Here is a 13,474-nt window from a genome sequence, read left to right on the forward strand (position 1 = left end):
CGACCTATTTTCACTTAAAAAAAATCCCCAAATTGCACAAAAATGGCATTGCGCACTCTTTTAAGTTTATCCATGTACATGACGACCTACTTTCACTTAAAAAAAAAATTCCAGAATTGCACAAACTTGCATTGCGCACTCCCTTTACTTTGTCCATGTACACATTGATACAGTCAACAGTCGTTAATCCGGACTCGTCAGGACTTCGGCAATTCCGGATTATGGATTTTTCCAGCTTATAGATCATCAGTTTAAATCTGATAAGATGGCATGCAGAAATTATAAAATTAAAAATATGAAACCGTAATTTATGAAATAAAGAACAATTATGATCTAAAGGGTATCAACATTTACAAAAAAAAAAAAAAAAAAAGCTTAATATTTATTTGTTTACTTTATTAAACATGTCTTTCAATGTAAGTTGTTTAAGATGCTTCGTTTTATGTGATAATACCTTCTCTTTAATTCTATAAACAGACATAATTTCTTCTTCAGTTACAAAGTTCCGCTGTTAAAGTCCTATAATTGCCATGTCGAGAATACCAACTAATTTGTCAATTGAAATTTTTTCATTTTCAATAACCTCTGTATCACTTTCTTCTTTATCGGAAGCGAATTATAATGACGAGGAATTTGATTTAAATCATATCAAAGACGGAATACATCGAGATGAAATACTACATTTACTAAGGAATTATAAGCGAAATAAAATAAAAACATCTGCCCTAAAGATAAGGATAGTGCTGACAGATTAACTTCCAATTCATTGTGTGCCGCGGCATTTCCCCCCCCCCGGGGCGCAGAGCAGCGTGAAATTGATAAACAGATTTCGGAATGGTTTGAGAAACGAAGGATATGCCTTTATCCATTTTTTGCAGAAATTCCACTTTTTGTTTAATGGACTTCTAAACATACTCTCGCTTTGTAGATCCTTTACATATTAGTAAATACATATCGGAAATTCTATTTGACATAATCGAAAGTTCAAGCTTACTTTTATAAAATTGCTCAGCTAATCTTTAGAATATGGTAACGGGTAGTTTTGCGACATTTTGGTAAGGTGATAAAGGTTACTAGCTAGGACTTTAGCAATAATCTCAGAAGTACACAGTTTGAATCACAGATTATTTTGTCTCCGAGAAATGAGAGATGATGAAACATGTAATGTGACATTTTCCGGAAAATTCCGATCGTGATTTTAGCTAACAAGCACTTAGAAACAATCTCGCTACTAAAGTGCAGAATCGCCCACTTATTTGTTTGCCGCTTTTTACAAGAGTAAGAAGAATTGGATTTTTGTCAATTTTCTTTGACTTTTTAAGTGAAAATAGGTCGATGTGTATGTAGATAAAGTCAAGAGTGTGCGCAATGCTAGTTTTGTGCAATTCTGGGATGTTTCTTGAAGTGAAAATAGGTCGACGTGCACATGGATACTGTGTATGTGCACGTCGCAATAAACGCGGCAAGCAGTTTGCGATTTTGCACTTAATCTTCGTCATGATTAAGCATTTTTGTTCCATAAAAGTTCTAGTATAAGCGTAATTCGCCTAGCAGATTGTTGGAAAAAATGTTGAGGGGGGAAAAAAAAAAGAATGCCTTTATTTCGTTAAAACAAAACTAGTAGGTTGCTGTAGCAGGGTTGGTCGCCAAATTTTCCCCCCAAAATCACCAAGTTACCATAATGTAAAGATTCACCAATTGCTTTAACAGTCTGCAAAAAATAATAAGCCGGATATAATTCAAAGGTTCAGGAACAACGCAATCTGCAACATTAACTGAATTAGATAATTTTAGCTTAGCTTATACCGTCCGTTATACATTAAACGCCTAAGCGTAAACGTATTACTCACATGCGCACACGCATATTCGCAGCCATAAAAGTCTTACGTGCATGTGTCAACGCGACGCATGCGCAGAAAGTTTGTAGCTTTGAGGTCCGGATTATAGATCCTTCCAGATTATGGGTGTCCAAATTAACGACTTTTGACTGTATATTTTCATTTATAAAAGTCAAAGAAGCACCAAATTCTACAATATAGGCAAACAAAAAATACATAATCTCAATAAAATACATTTTAAACCAAACAATAAAATAACATAAAAAAAGGAAAAATATGTTATACATTTAAGCACTACAAAAAGCAAATATTCACTTACCATGATTTTCGAGTTCACTTCGTATGCCCAGAGCCATGTAAAAATCAAAATATCAATCATACTCAAATGACTTTTTTCAAACCAGGTACTCTTTCTGATCGAATACTTCACATAGTGACCATCTGAACCTTTCTTCCTACAAACCCATCTAAATGGTTTTTATGTTCGACTAGACGCATATCCTTTCTACATACAGGACACTTATAATGGCTACTAAGTAAACCTTCATTTACACACCAGTCAATTAAAGCTCTTTTCCCCTTTTGCTCCAAATCGTACAGAAACTTAAAATTAATCTTACTACATTCGGCCATTCTACTGTCTAAAGAATCTAACCAACACACACCACAAAAACGCTTACAAAACAAGATTCATGATTCAAAATTTCGTAGAATCATGCACCCCATTATGCCACAATAGGGTTTCCATAACATTCAACAATTTGGCAATAAATCAAACAACAACTTCGCCATAATAGAAGGGGTACCTTAAAATCTACTCTACCCAATTCATTATTTTTCAGTTAAAACTTGAGAAATACTGAAAGTGCAAAACAATTTCAAATGAAAATACCCAATTTTCATACATTTAGAAGTTTGCGTTTGCTTCAGCTGTATAAAATAAAACTAAATGTACATGAAATAATACTAACATTTAATTTACATTTTAATGCTACTTTTTACTTACATATACTTAACATTAAGCTTTCCTGCCAACCTGAATTTAATCACATTACATATCAGGTTGAATTGTCCAGATGGGTATAGTGGTTAGAGGAGCCTACTACTGTACTGAAGGGCTTGGGTTCGAATCCCAGAGAAGACATGGATGTTTGTAAATGTATAGAGTTCGGTGCGGCATTCTAAACTTGCAGCAAGCCGAAATTCCTCTCATTTGGATTGATGAAAAGGGAACCCCCCCGGATGCTTTTCCTCAAAATTGCTCTTCGGAGTAGGCTCTGGCAACCATTGTTCCATGTAATATGGAGAAGATAACATCAGGTTTAACTAGCTAATTTTTGCTTGCGTATGTTTAATTTCATACTTGAATTTATTTCGGTTTAATTCTAGTGTATGGTACACGTGGGATTTGCCGACATTACGATGAGCAGTAAATGCTGTATTTTCTTATTGGCGACAATTTTCAAAATCACACCAAGGGTATACCATAGACTAGGATTTTATCTTCATTTGTAATAATAATCATGTTTAACAAGCTAAATTTGATTTACATATACTTAGTATGTTTAGATAGTAGCTAAATTTAACTTGCATATGCTTAATTTTGTGCTATGCACAAAGTATCATGTTTAAAATGCTAAATTTTACTTATATATACTTTACATCGTGTTTTATTTCAAAACTTAACCACATATCACTAAATATATTACCATTGGTGAGCTTGTCAACAAAACAATTCACTGTATCCAATGGGTTCTTTGCAGATGTAAACACTATGTTGCTTTTATAGACATAAAAATATGATAAAAACCACTTTTATTATAAAAGATTCATGTTATACAACAACATGGATTATGGCTATATAACACTAGCATAAATTAAAAAAAAAAAATCTTTTTTTGGGTCTCGCATAAAATACATAATAGTGAACATTTTGTTTTTTGGTATTCACATATTATTCCATCAAGCAACAAAGTAGCGCAATTACAGATGACCACTTCCTTTAGAATTCTGCAGAAACGACTGGTCAGCACCACTTAAATTTTCATGAATGGTTAGCAGAGTAATATATAAATAAATATTTATTTAATCAGTCGGCTGATCTTTGGAATATGGTAACTGGTAGTTTGGCGACATTTTGGAGGCGATAAAGGTTACTACCTAGGACTTTGGTAATAATGTGAGAAGCACTCAGTTCCGATTACGAATTATTTTGTACGAGGGAAATGAGAGATCATGAGATATGTCATGTGACATTAATGGACGAATTACAATTGTTTAATCGGAAAAGGGGGGAATCTGGAAATTTCGTATTTAGCTATATTCTGTGTTGTGTGAAACGTGACATTAATGGACGAATTACAGTTTCATCGGAAAAGGAGGTTAATTTGGAAAAGCTTCATTGTGTGTTGCATGAAATAGTGTTGATTAATTTTCGGATTGCATGGCGCTATGTAAAGTGAATTCTAAATTTTTAATGCGTTTATCTGATAATAATAATAAGTTGAGATTGTGTGAAAAGAAGGATATTACAAGTTTAAATGGCGGTGCAAGAAATATGGTGAAAATGGACATTTTGTGAAAAGGAGTGTAAGGAAGGGTACGTGGTTTGCTGAAAGTAGTTTGAGTATAGGTGAAATTTTATTAATTTCTTATTACTTGGTGAATAGACTTCCAGTTGACTACTGGATTTAGGATTTAGAAATTAGCAGTAGTACTGCAGGGACGTAATGAAGATTCTGAAGAAGATTAGATAAGTTAGTATTTTTAATCATTTGAGGATATTATTTTTATGCATTGTTCTAAATGTAAGGAGTAAATAAATTAAAATGGTATTATTTGAAAATTGTTATTAGCAATGATTTAGTTTAAAGTAACTAGGATTGTAATCTAATTTTTATTAATTTAATGTATGTGCTTATTTATATTTTAAGTAGTGTTTTTTTAATTTAATTATATTTTAATTTAATGATCGTGATTTTGTGAGTTATATGTTTGTAGTATTTTGGAATATGTTTGAGTAGTATACGTTGAGTATTTTCATGCATTTTTGTGAAATTTTTCTAATTTATGAGAAAAAAGCAGTGTACATGGATATAGTGAAGAGTGTGCGCAATGCCATTTTTGTGCAATTCTGGGATTTTTTTAAAGTAAAAATAAGTCGACGTGTACATGGTTTATGTGTTATTGTGAAAAACGCGTAAGGAGTTTACGATTGTGCACTTTTCCCAATTTTGCAGTGAATATTTGTCATGATTAAGCAGTTTTGTTAGATAAAATTTCTAGTATGAATGTAATTTGGCTAGTAGATTGTTGGAAAAAGTGTTCAGTAAATGAAAAGAAACATGTCTTTACTTCGTTAAGACCAAATGGCGGCGGAAAAAAAAAAAAAAAAAAGAGGGTTGCTGTAGCAGAGTTGGTCGCCAAATTACCATAATCTAAAGATCAACCAATCAGTCTACTGTTATTAAGAACTTGCATAATTATTATTCATCTCCAGAATAAGATAGCTATTAATCTGTAGTAAATTTATCACTCATATCTTTTTGATCAAAATAATTTGCTATGATTGAAATAATTAAATTCAAAGATTTCAGAACAGTATCTTCAGGGTTATTTAATTTAGCCCTGTGAGTGGTACAACATCTTGATAAAGAACGTAGAAGAGCACAAGTATCTGGCTCTAGGGGTTTTTCAAGACACACAAGAAGTGCATATATCCAAACACCTTGATCATGAGTAAAACTTCCATCTTCTAGCCAATCTATATGGTATGATAATAACCGTATTACAGATCGCTGATTTAAATGGGCAACAACACTAAGTAACGGTTCATTACCGCTTTCACTCAAACGCAATTTTTTGCCTTTAGCAGAAGGTTCGCAGTCTGTTTTTGATAACACATTATACAATTCATCATGCTTTTTTGGCCCAAGACAAAAAATGCACCATTGTTCTTGTTTACTCAACTTTGGGAAATCTGGTCGAGGGAATTTCGTTTTCAGCATAACTCGATTTTTTGAAAATCGTTGTTTAGAATGCATAAATAATTCAAGTACTTCTTTCTGCCATCTGGGATCAGGAGCGAAACCTGGTTTCGCAGCTACAAAACCATTGCAAAAATCAACTTTTACATTTTGAAGATGCAAGAACTGTGCGGTGTCAATATTTGACACTACAATTTTTGGGCATTTTCTCGATTCTAAACGTACTCTATACAAATAATCAAGCCCACTTACAGGTGGAGAGTTCAAATCCACAGTTTTCGGCAATTCGCTCAAATCAAAGGCTCTTTTCAGAATTCCTTTATCACCTCTATATTTTGCCATATTTACGATATGCTCTATATACGACTTCGCTTGGAGACTTCATCAATATTATTGTGATAAAAGTTGTAGTTATTGACTTAATTAATGAAAAAAATATATAATATGCACTTCAGTAAAATATTATTTGAAATTAATGCATGAGTAAGATTTAATTTTTATTTTCATTTGAAAAAATTATTTTATTTCTGAGAGAAGTTTTAAAACTTCAAATGAAACATTTAAGATATGGAATTACATTGAAATTTGAGTTATTGCAAAATAGTATCTTTGAAAATAATAACTTCGACTACATCTAATACATAAACAAAACTTGTTGCCTTACTGTGCTTGTGAAACGCTGCTCTGTAATAAATTAGTTTTAAATTCAGATGAAGCAGTATTTTCCTATAATTAGAATGAGGTTTATTTGATTTTTAAAATCATTCCGATTACATTAGATTGGTTTTAAATAAGAACGCAATGATTTTAAGGAACATTTATTGAAAAAAAACTAAATTGCGAGTAAATTCTTTCGTGAAATGAAATAGTATATGCCTAGTATTAATTTATTTATATTAGTTGGATATCATTCTCTAAATTTTAAAAATAATGAATACGCGGTATCAGGTTTTTGAATTTGTAAGTATGTTTAATTGATATTTCTTAAATGGAAAAATTGTGGAGAAATATGATGATTTATTTATTTGTGTTTATTAAAATATGTTTTTCTAGTTATTAATAGCCACCATTCCTTTCGAATTAAGTTTTTCCTTTTTAATTGGTAGACATTTCCTATTTTAATATTTGAAATTGTTTACTGAGCTTATGTGTTTGTACTCTACAATTTGTTTCTGCATGCTGTAAGCTTATGTGTGTTAGTATTTTTTCCAGTGAAAATTCTGGATCTGCATGCTTTATAATATTTAACAAAAAAAAAAAAAAAAAAAAAAAAAAAAAAAAAAAACTCATTGCTTAGTAGTAACGTAATATATCGGCATTATTTATTTGAATTTAACAAACATTCTTTGTTATTTTGATACTAATTTTCCAGTCTGGTAATAAAAAAAATCTTGGCCAATCTTGGTGCAACAAAGATAATCTTAGTTTATGAAATTAGTTTCCCCATTAGTTTTATTCATAAATTAATTTATCCATTTATATCATTTCACAAACTAAGACCTTGTATAATGTTTTTTGTGCACGATACTCTGTGCTGTTATTTAGCAATAGAAATGGTGACAAAATGTATTTTAAAAAGCCTGTATACAAATCAAAATAGTTTTGAAAATAAAAGCGAATCTAACAAAGCTATTCAAAACTAATTCATCAGGTTATTTGTATGAATAATTTAATGCAAAGACAAGAACTCAATTTTTGCTGATATTTTAAGTATTGCATTTATCCTTCATTTTCTGCTATAAATTTACATTAAAAGAAAAGTAAAAAAAAAAAATTTCTTTAATAAGCTTGTTTGACAAAATTGAAAACAATTATAATTAGTGATAACTTTTTATTAAGAGCCTATCTGTGGGTATGGGTATAAAATTAATAGACATCCTTGTATCATCCTAAACTTGATTTGTTTCAAGAAGATAAAGCTGTGCAAGAATTTTGATTTTTTCATGTTCTGTAAGATAAATAAATATAACAGTTCCCTTAATATTACCTTATAAAGGCAACTTGCTCTTTCAGTTAAAATTATAAATTTGATCACTCATCCCAATTTTAACCAGTTCTTAAATTTACTGTTTTGTGTAGATTATATAATATAAATTACTAGGAGTTAGTGTTATCTAATAATTTTTTTGCATGAAAATAAATAAATTTTTGTAGGTTTTCATCAGCTGGTCTAACAAATTAGTCAAACAAACTAGAGTTTCTTAAGTAAATGATGAGTGGTAGTTCTAGAAAACATTGCACAAAGTTTGGATATTGATAATCAGTTTGATCAAAAAAGCAGGAGAATAAACAATATTGTAATAATTTATTAAAAATTATTTTCCTGCATTTGTTATTAATATCAGAATGCCTGTATAATAAATATATAAATGCCTACATAATAAAATATTTATATAAATTTTGACAATTCACTTTAGTTTAGTAATAAGATTCTCAAATTTCTTTTAAGGTTAGACATACCTTAAAAATGCTTAAACTGTGCAACAAAATTTTATTCCTGAAAAAGAAATTTCTTTAAATTGTTCAGAAAACTGGTAGCCCAAGTATTTTAACTTTTTTTTAGGTTAAGTATGCAGCCAAATCAATGAATAAAAAATTGGGTAGGGACTGAGCATTTGAAAAAAAATTGAGTTAATGTAGAGACTTCTCATATTGCACATAAAATAACCTGACATTCTATGTAGATAAGTATATTTAGCAAAACGAGGCAGGAATTATTGCTTACATTTATGATAGAAGTTATTAAAGGGTATAAGAAGTGTTGAAACATAATAAAAGTAAAGGAACTACTCTGATATGCGCCCTGAAGTCGCCAAATTTCTCGCCAAAAATATTTGGCGAGAAACTTCACGCTGCCATATTACTATCTAAATTTTTTGTCTACATTTTGAACTTTTAGCCTAAAATGTCTCCAAAAACGCGGTTTTCGCACATGAAAAAATTACGTTTTGAACACACAATTTAGCTAAAAATCCGAAACAAAAACAAAAAATTTAGATAGCAAAAACGTAAAGTTTCTAACCAAAAATATTTGACAAGAATCCATGTACACAGCGACATGTTTTAACTTAAAAAAACATCTGCGAATTGCAATGTAGGCAACGAACAAATCTACAAACTACGCACACCTCGCTTTAATAAATTAACATAACAACAATAAATTTCAAAGAATACCATGTACACAGCATCCTGTTTAAACTTAAAAAAAATTCTACGAATTGTACAATTTAGGCAAGGAAGGAATCTACGATCTACGCACTCCTCGCTCTAATAAAATAACATAACAACAATAAATTTCAAATGATACCATGTTCTGTTTCAACTTTAAAAAACATCTACGAATTGTACAGTCTAGACACTAAACAACAAAATAAACTAAAATAAATTTCAAACAATTAAAAAAAACAACAATAACGACAGAAATTCATACTAAAGAACCAATGAACATAACATTCTACAAAATAAGAACAAGGATAAAATAAAATGCACTTACCATGAATTAATGCGTTTTCGAATAGCAGAAATATAAATTTCATACTGCCTTTAACATGCCACCACGTAATCACTATCGTATTTACATGACAGCCAGACACACTATCTAGAAAATTTATACTATGGTTCACAAATAAATGAAATCATAAATCCCTACTTGTATCATGCACAGCCATTAAAAATAATCTCCCAGACCCTCTTTCCACACTTCCAAATACCCACTACCCCTCAACAGGATAGCCACAATCATATTTCCTTTTGCCGAACTTCAATTCAACAACTACCATTTTATCTTTCCCTCCCATCTTCTCAGACACAGAGGCGAACCAATGAGCTCCAGCGAAAGATTTTTCAACGTCAACAGGGTTGCTATAGAACACGCAATCGCACGAAAAAACCAGCGCAGAACACATATCGTCACATTTGGTGAAATTAGGGCGTATAGAGTTGTACCAAAGTAAAATAAATGATCAGTTTTAATTCTTACACAAGGAAAAAAAAGGTAGTCTATATTTGGGGGTATCCCTTGGATAATCGCCAAGTTGTTTCATTTATGGTAACCTGAATATTTTACAGTGTATGTTTTGGAAACCATATCATGACGTGATTAGTTGGAGCCTGTTATGACATGATTAGTTGTAATGCGTGATCACGCTGATTTTGATTGCTGGGAAAATATTTCTCAGAACTTGGATATTGTTGGATATTGGTTAGGAAGAATGTTATTTATTTTGTGCTTTACACCATAAAATGACTGCTAGTGGTAAGATTAACCTGAAGTTTCTGTGCAATTTGGAACAAATCGGAAAGAAAGCATTGATTGACTGGTGAGTAAAGGAAGGTTTAAATGGGTTCATTTACCGCTCAGTAAATCACGCAGTGACATTTAAGGATCTGGAAACTGGAGCTCATATTAACACTATCGAAGGTAAGTGAGGTGTAATAAAAAGGGATTTTTGAAAGAAATGCCACCAACACTGCAGCACAACGGATGATATTTTTTATTCTTACTTGTGTGAATTTCGGTTCAGATAACAGTATACAGATTCTAGTTCAGATAATTTTAAGCAGTTTTTGGATGCTGTTAAGGAATTCTGTAAGCCACACACTGAAGACACAGAAATTTCTTAAGTAGGTCAGTTTCTAAGTCTATATTTCCTTTTCATACTGCATAGATTAGATAACATGCATTTCCATTTTTATGTTATTTCCTGTTTTTATTTTGATTTAAAATGCAGTTTATTGAGATTATAATTTTTTTTTTATGCTTTATTGCATTATGTTTTGGATTCCATTTTACTTGGGAGGGCATTGCACATAAACAGAAATGGCACCAAAAAAATCGCCAATTTTTTCCAAGGGGGACACTGAAATATACTTTTTCCAGAAAAAAATAAGGTACTGTTCTGTTATTGGGACTGGATTCAGAAATGTACGAACCTGTGTTTGCATGTGTGTGCATATATGCGTGTACTTACATATGTACATTCATACATGAACACATACTACATGCCTACATACTTACATTTCTGAACCCAGTCCCCCCCCCTAGTAACAGAATAGTACCAAAAATACCTACTATGTTAGTGATGGAATGTCCTATATTTCTGCTGGAAACATGAATGTGAAGCAAAGTGAATATGAAAGTTAATAAACATGTTTGATTTGTAATTGATGATACAGTCCAATTTTAATTTAGCAATACCCAATATAATATATCGTTTCGTAAATCTAACCCCTAATGGATAAAATCAGTGCCAAATTATTTTTAAATTTAGGACAGATTTCTTTAATTTAATACAGCATGCAGAAACAAATTGTAGAGTACAAGTATTTTCTGAAAAACAATAACATTTTGAGTTATATGCAGCTATCAAATTGTACTAAAATGTGCGTTAATCTTCATTGATTATTGGAATTGCTGAGGCAACAAGAATCAGGGCAATTGGCAATGTTCATAATTGTACAGAAATGGCTTCAAATTTTTAAATACAGTACAAAGTCCGAAATCCAGACTCCTCGGGATTTCGGTGATTCCGAATTTGGGATTTTTCCAGATATTATATCATCAATTTAGATCTGGTAAGATGGCATGCAGAAATTATACAATTAAAAATATGAAATCTTAATTTATGAAATAAAGAACAATTGTGATATAAAGGGTATCACAATTTACAAAAAAAAAAAAAAAAAAAAAGTCTGAAATGTTTCAAATTTTAAATTACGTCCAAAGGGGCGTTTTTTTAACGTTTTGAGTGTTACCTTTATTTATAAAATATCATCTTCTTTGCACTTAAACCATAAAATTCAGTTCAAGAGCAATATCGCAAAATAATGTTAAATTAAGCATATCTTTAGAATTTCCGATATACACAGTCTCGCGAGCTGGAGATAAAAGTATTTTTTTTCTATATAACGTTGCCATTTCTCGCTTTTAAAGCATTGAGTTTGTAAATCAAAAATTCGTTAAAGTTTTACAAAATATAAAATCTATAATAAAACAAATTCCAAATTTGGGATTTCAGATGCCCATATTCGCAGTAGGATTTCGTCATTCAAAATTCGATGGCTCTATGTACACTGCTCAAAAAAAAAAAAAAAAAAAAAAAAAAAATGGGACAGTGCTATATCTCCCGTTCTACTGGGGCGATTGACAAAATTCAAACTACGTTTTTCATGTCTCGAAAGTGCGACTTAGGATATATATTAGATTTATATATAGTACTATTCTAACATAGGTATTTTGACACAAAATCGGACTTTTTCTGAAATAATATACCAAATTTTTTACATATTTTGATTCTACGACTCAAATTATGCCAGAATACCAAGTTTTGTAAAAATCGTACGAATAGTTTTTAAAATATTAGCTCTCAAAATTTTAGCTCCTCAATGTTAATTGAATTTGACAAATATTTATTAATATCTCTTTTTTTTATTAAACTTTTTTGATTTTTTCTCTCATATTTCGAAATTTTGGTTCATTCCAAATAAAATTTACCCATTTTTTGCATTTTATTTTTTAAATTTTTATTTTTAAATAATTTCTATAGATTTTTCGAAAAAAAATTTTGAATTATAACCTATAAAATTTTTACCATCATCTTAAAGTAGGTGTATTTTTAAGCATATCTGCAAAAAATTAGACTTTTTTACTCAAAATTGTCTAAGATATACACGAATTTACATAATTTCACATTTTGAAATTTGGCACCTTTTTTTTGAGCGATAATAACGCCAAATGTGGTCTATGGATTTTTGTTACACTGAATTGCCACAGCTATTTTTAACCTTAAACTTCAAGTAAAATTTTACGGGGAATTAATTATATGACATTTTTTCCCTCAATGATGCGTAATAAATATTTATTAATACTATATGAAAGGCTATTTTTTTAAATTATAGATGATATTATTCAAATTTTTAACTATTTTTTTTTTTTAATTTCTCTCGTATCTTTTCTTTTTTTAAAAAATTTAAGAGTAAGTTTTTGTAAGAGTAAATTCTTACCTTCGGCGTTTTATCGTCTGCTACTTTACTTCGTTTAAATCAAATTGTCTAAAACTGAGAATTTTCGTTTGATATTTATTTGAATTTTATGACATTAACTGCATAATTTATTTCTAAACAAACTGTTGCTTTTGAAGTGGCTGAAAGGGCGACTGATACTATTATCCATATTTTTAAAGCACAATATATTTTTATAGAAACATAATATTTAGAATAATCATTTTTTATAAAAGTCAAATTATGATATAAACATACAACCCTCTAGAGACTGAATTAATGGAAGTTCAATGGTTATGTAGAAATGATCTGCAGCTACTTAATGGCTGGATAAGTCAGCAGATTCTGTGGACAAGTAAGAATAATTATATAAACGACACCAACATTCTGGATTCAATAAACAACGAGGATACGATGTTTACTAAATGAATTTAAGAAGTTTTAAAACATAAAAAATCAACTCATTTTTTTCCTAAAATGTATTTTTGTGCGTAGCGTATTTTCATTATATCCTTAAAATTCTAATTTAGAATGTAATTGTCAAGAACTGAATCCTAATCATCAGTAATATAATAAGTAATTATTACTGTTATTAATAAATCCTTCTTAGAAAGTAATTGCAAATATTTCAAAAAACTTTCTGTCTGAATG

The 13,474-nt window shown here is 30.3% G+C and overlaps 2 protein-coding genes across 4 annotated transcripts in view; one reads left to right on the top strand and one right to left on the bottom strand.

Annotated features, from left to right (window-relative positions):
* Positions 1-3,636: 3,636 nt before the first annotated feature.
* LOC118180606 (gem-associated protein 2-like) lies at positions 3,637-6,225 on the bottom strand. Its single transcript, XM_035349677.2, has one exon. The coding sequence runs from the start codon at positions 6,164-6,166 to the stop codon at positions 5,351-5,353; it is 816 nt and encodes a 271-aa protein (XP_035205568.1). The 5' UTR covers positions 6,167-6,225; the 3' UTR covers positions 3,637-5,350.
* A 239-nt stretch (positions 6,226-6,464) lies between these two features.
* Positions 6,465-13,474, top strand: part of Atg101 (autophagy-related protein 101) — a 69,972-nt gene continuing 62,962 nt past the window's right edge. For 2 of the 3 annotated variants that reach the window (XM_085813871.1, XM_085813872.1), the window contains exon 1: positions 6,466-6,784. In XM_085813871.1, the coding sequence (XP_085669997.1) occupies positions 6,755-6,784 (30 nt within the window). In that variant the 5' untranslated portion in view covers positions 6,466-6,754. Of the gene's footprint in view, positions 6,785-13,474 lie in introns of all 3 variants that reach the window. The other variant, XM_085813873.1, reaches the window with a different exon arrangement.

The sequence above is a fragment of the Stegodyphus dumicola genome, chromosome 3, assembly GCF_044657685.1.
Source record: "Stegodyphus dumicola isolate Sdum_Otavi_A_Nest chromosome 3, ASM4465768v1".
NCBI classification, from domain to species: Eukaryota; Metazoa; Arthropoda; class Arachnida; order Araneae; family Eresidae; genus Stegodyphus; species Stegodyphus dumicola.

Excerpts from the sequence above, each read along its gene's own strand:
- LOC118180606 (XM_035349677.2), bottom strand. The coding sequence starts at position 6,166 with ATGGCAAAATATAGAGGTGATAAAGGAATTCTGAAAAGAGCCTTTGAT.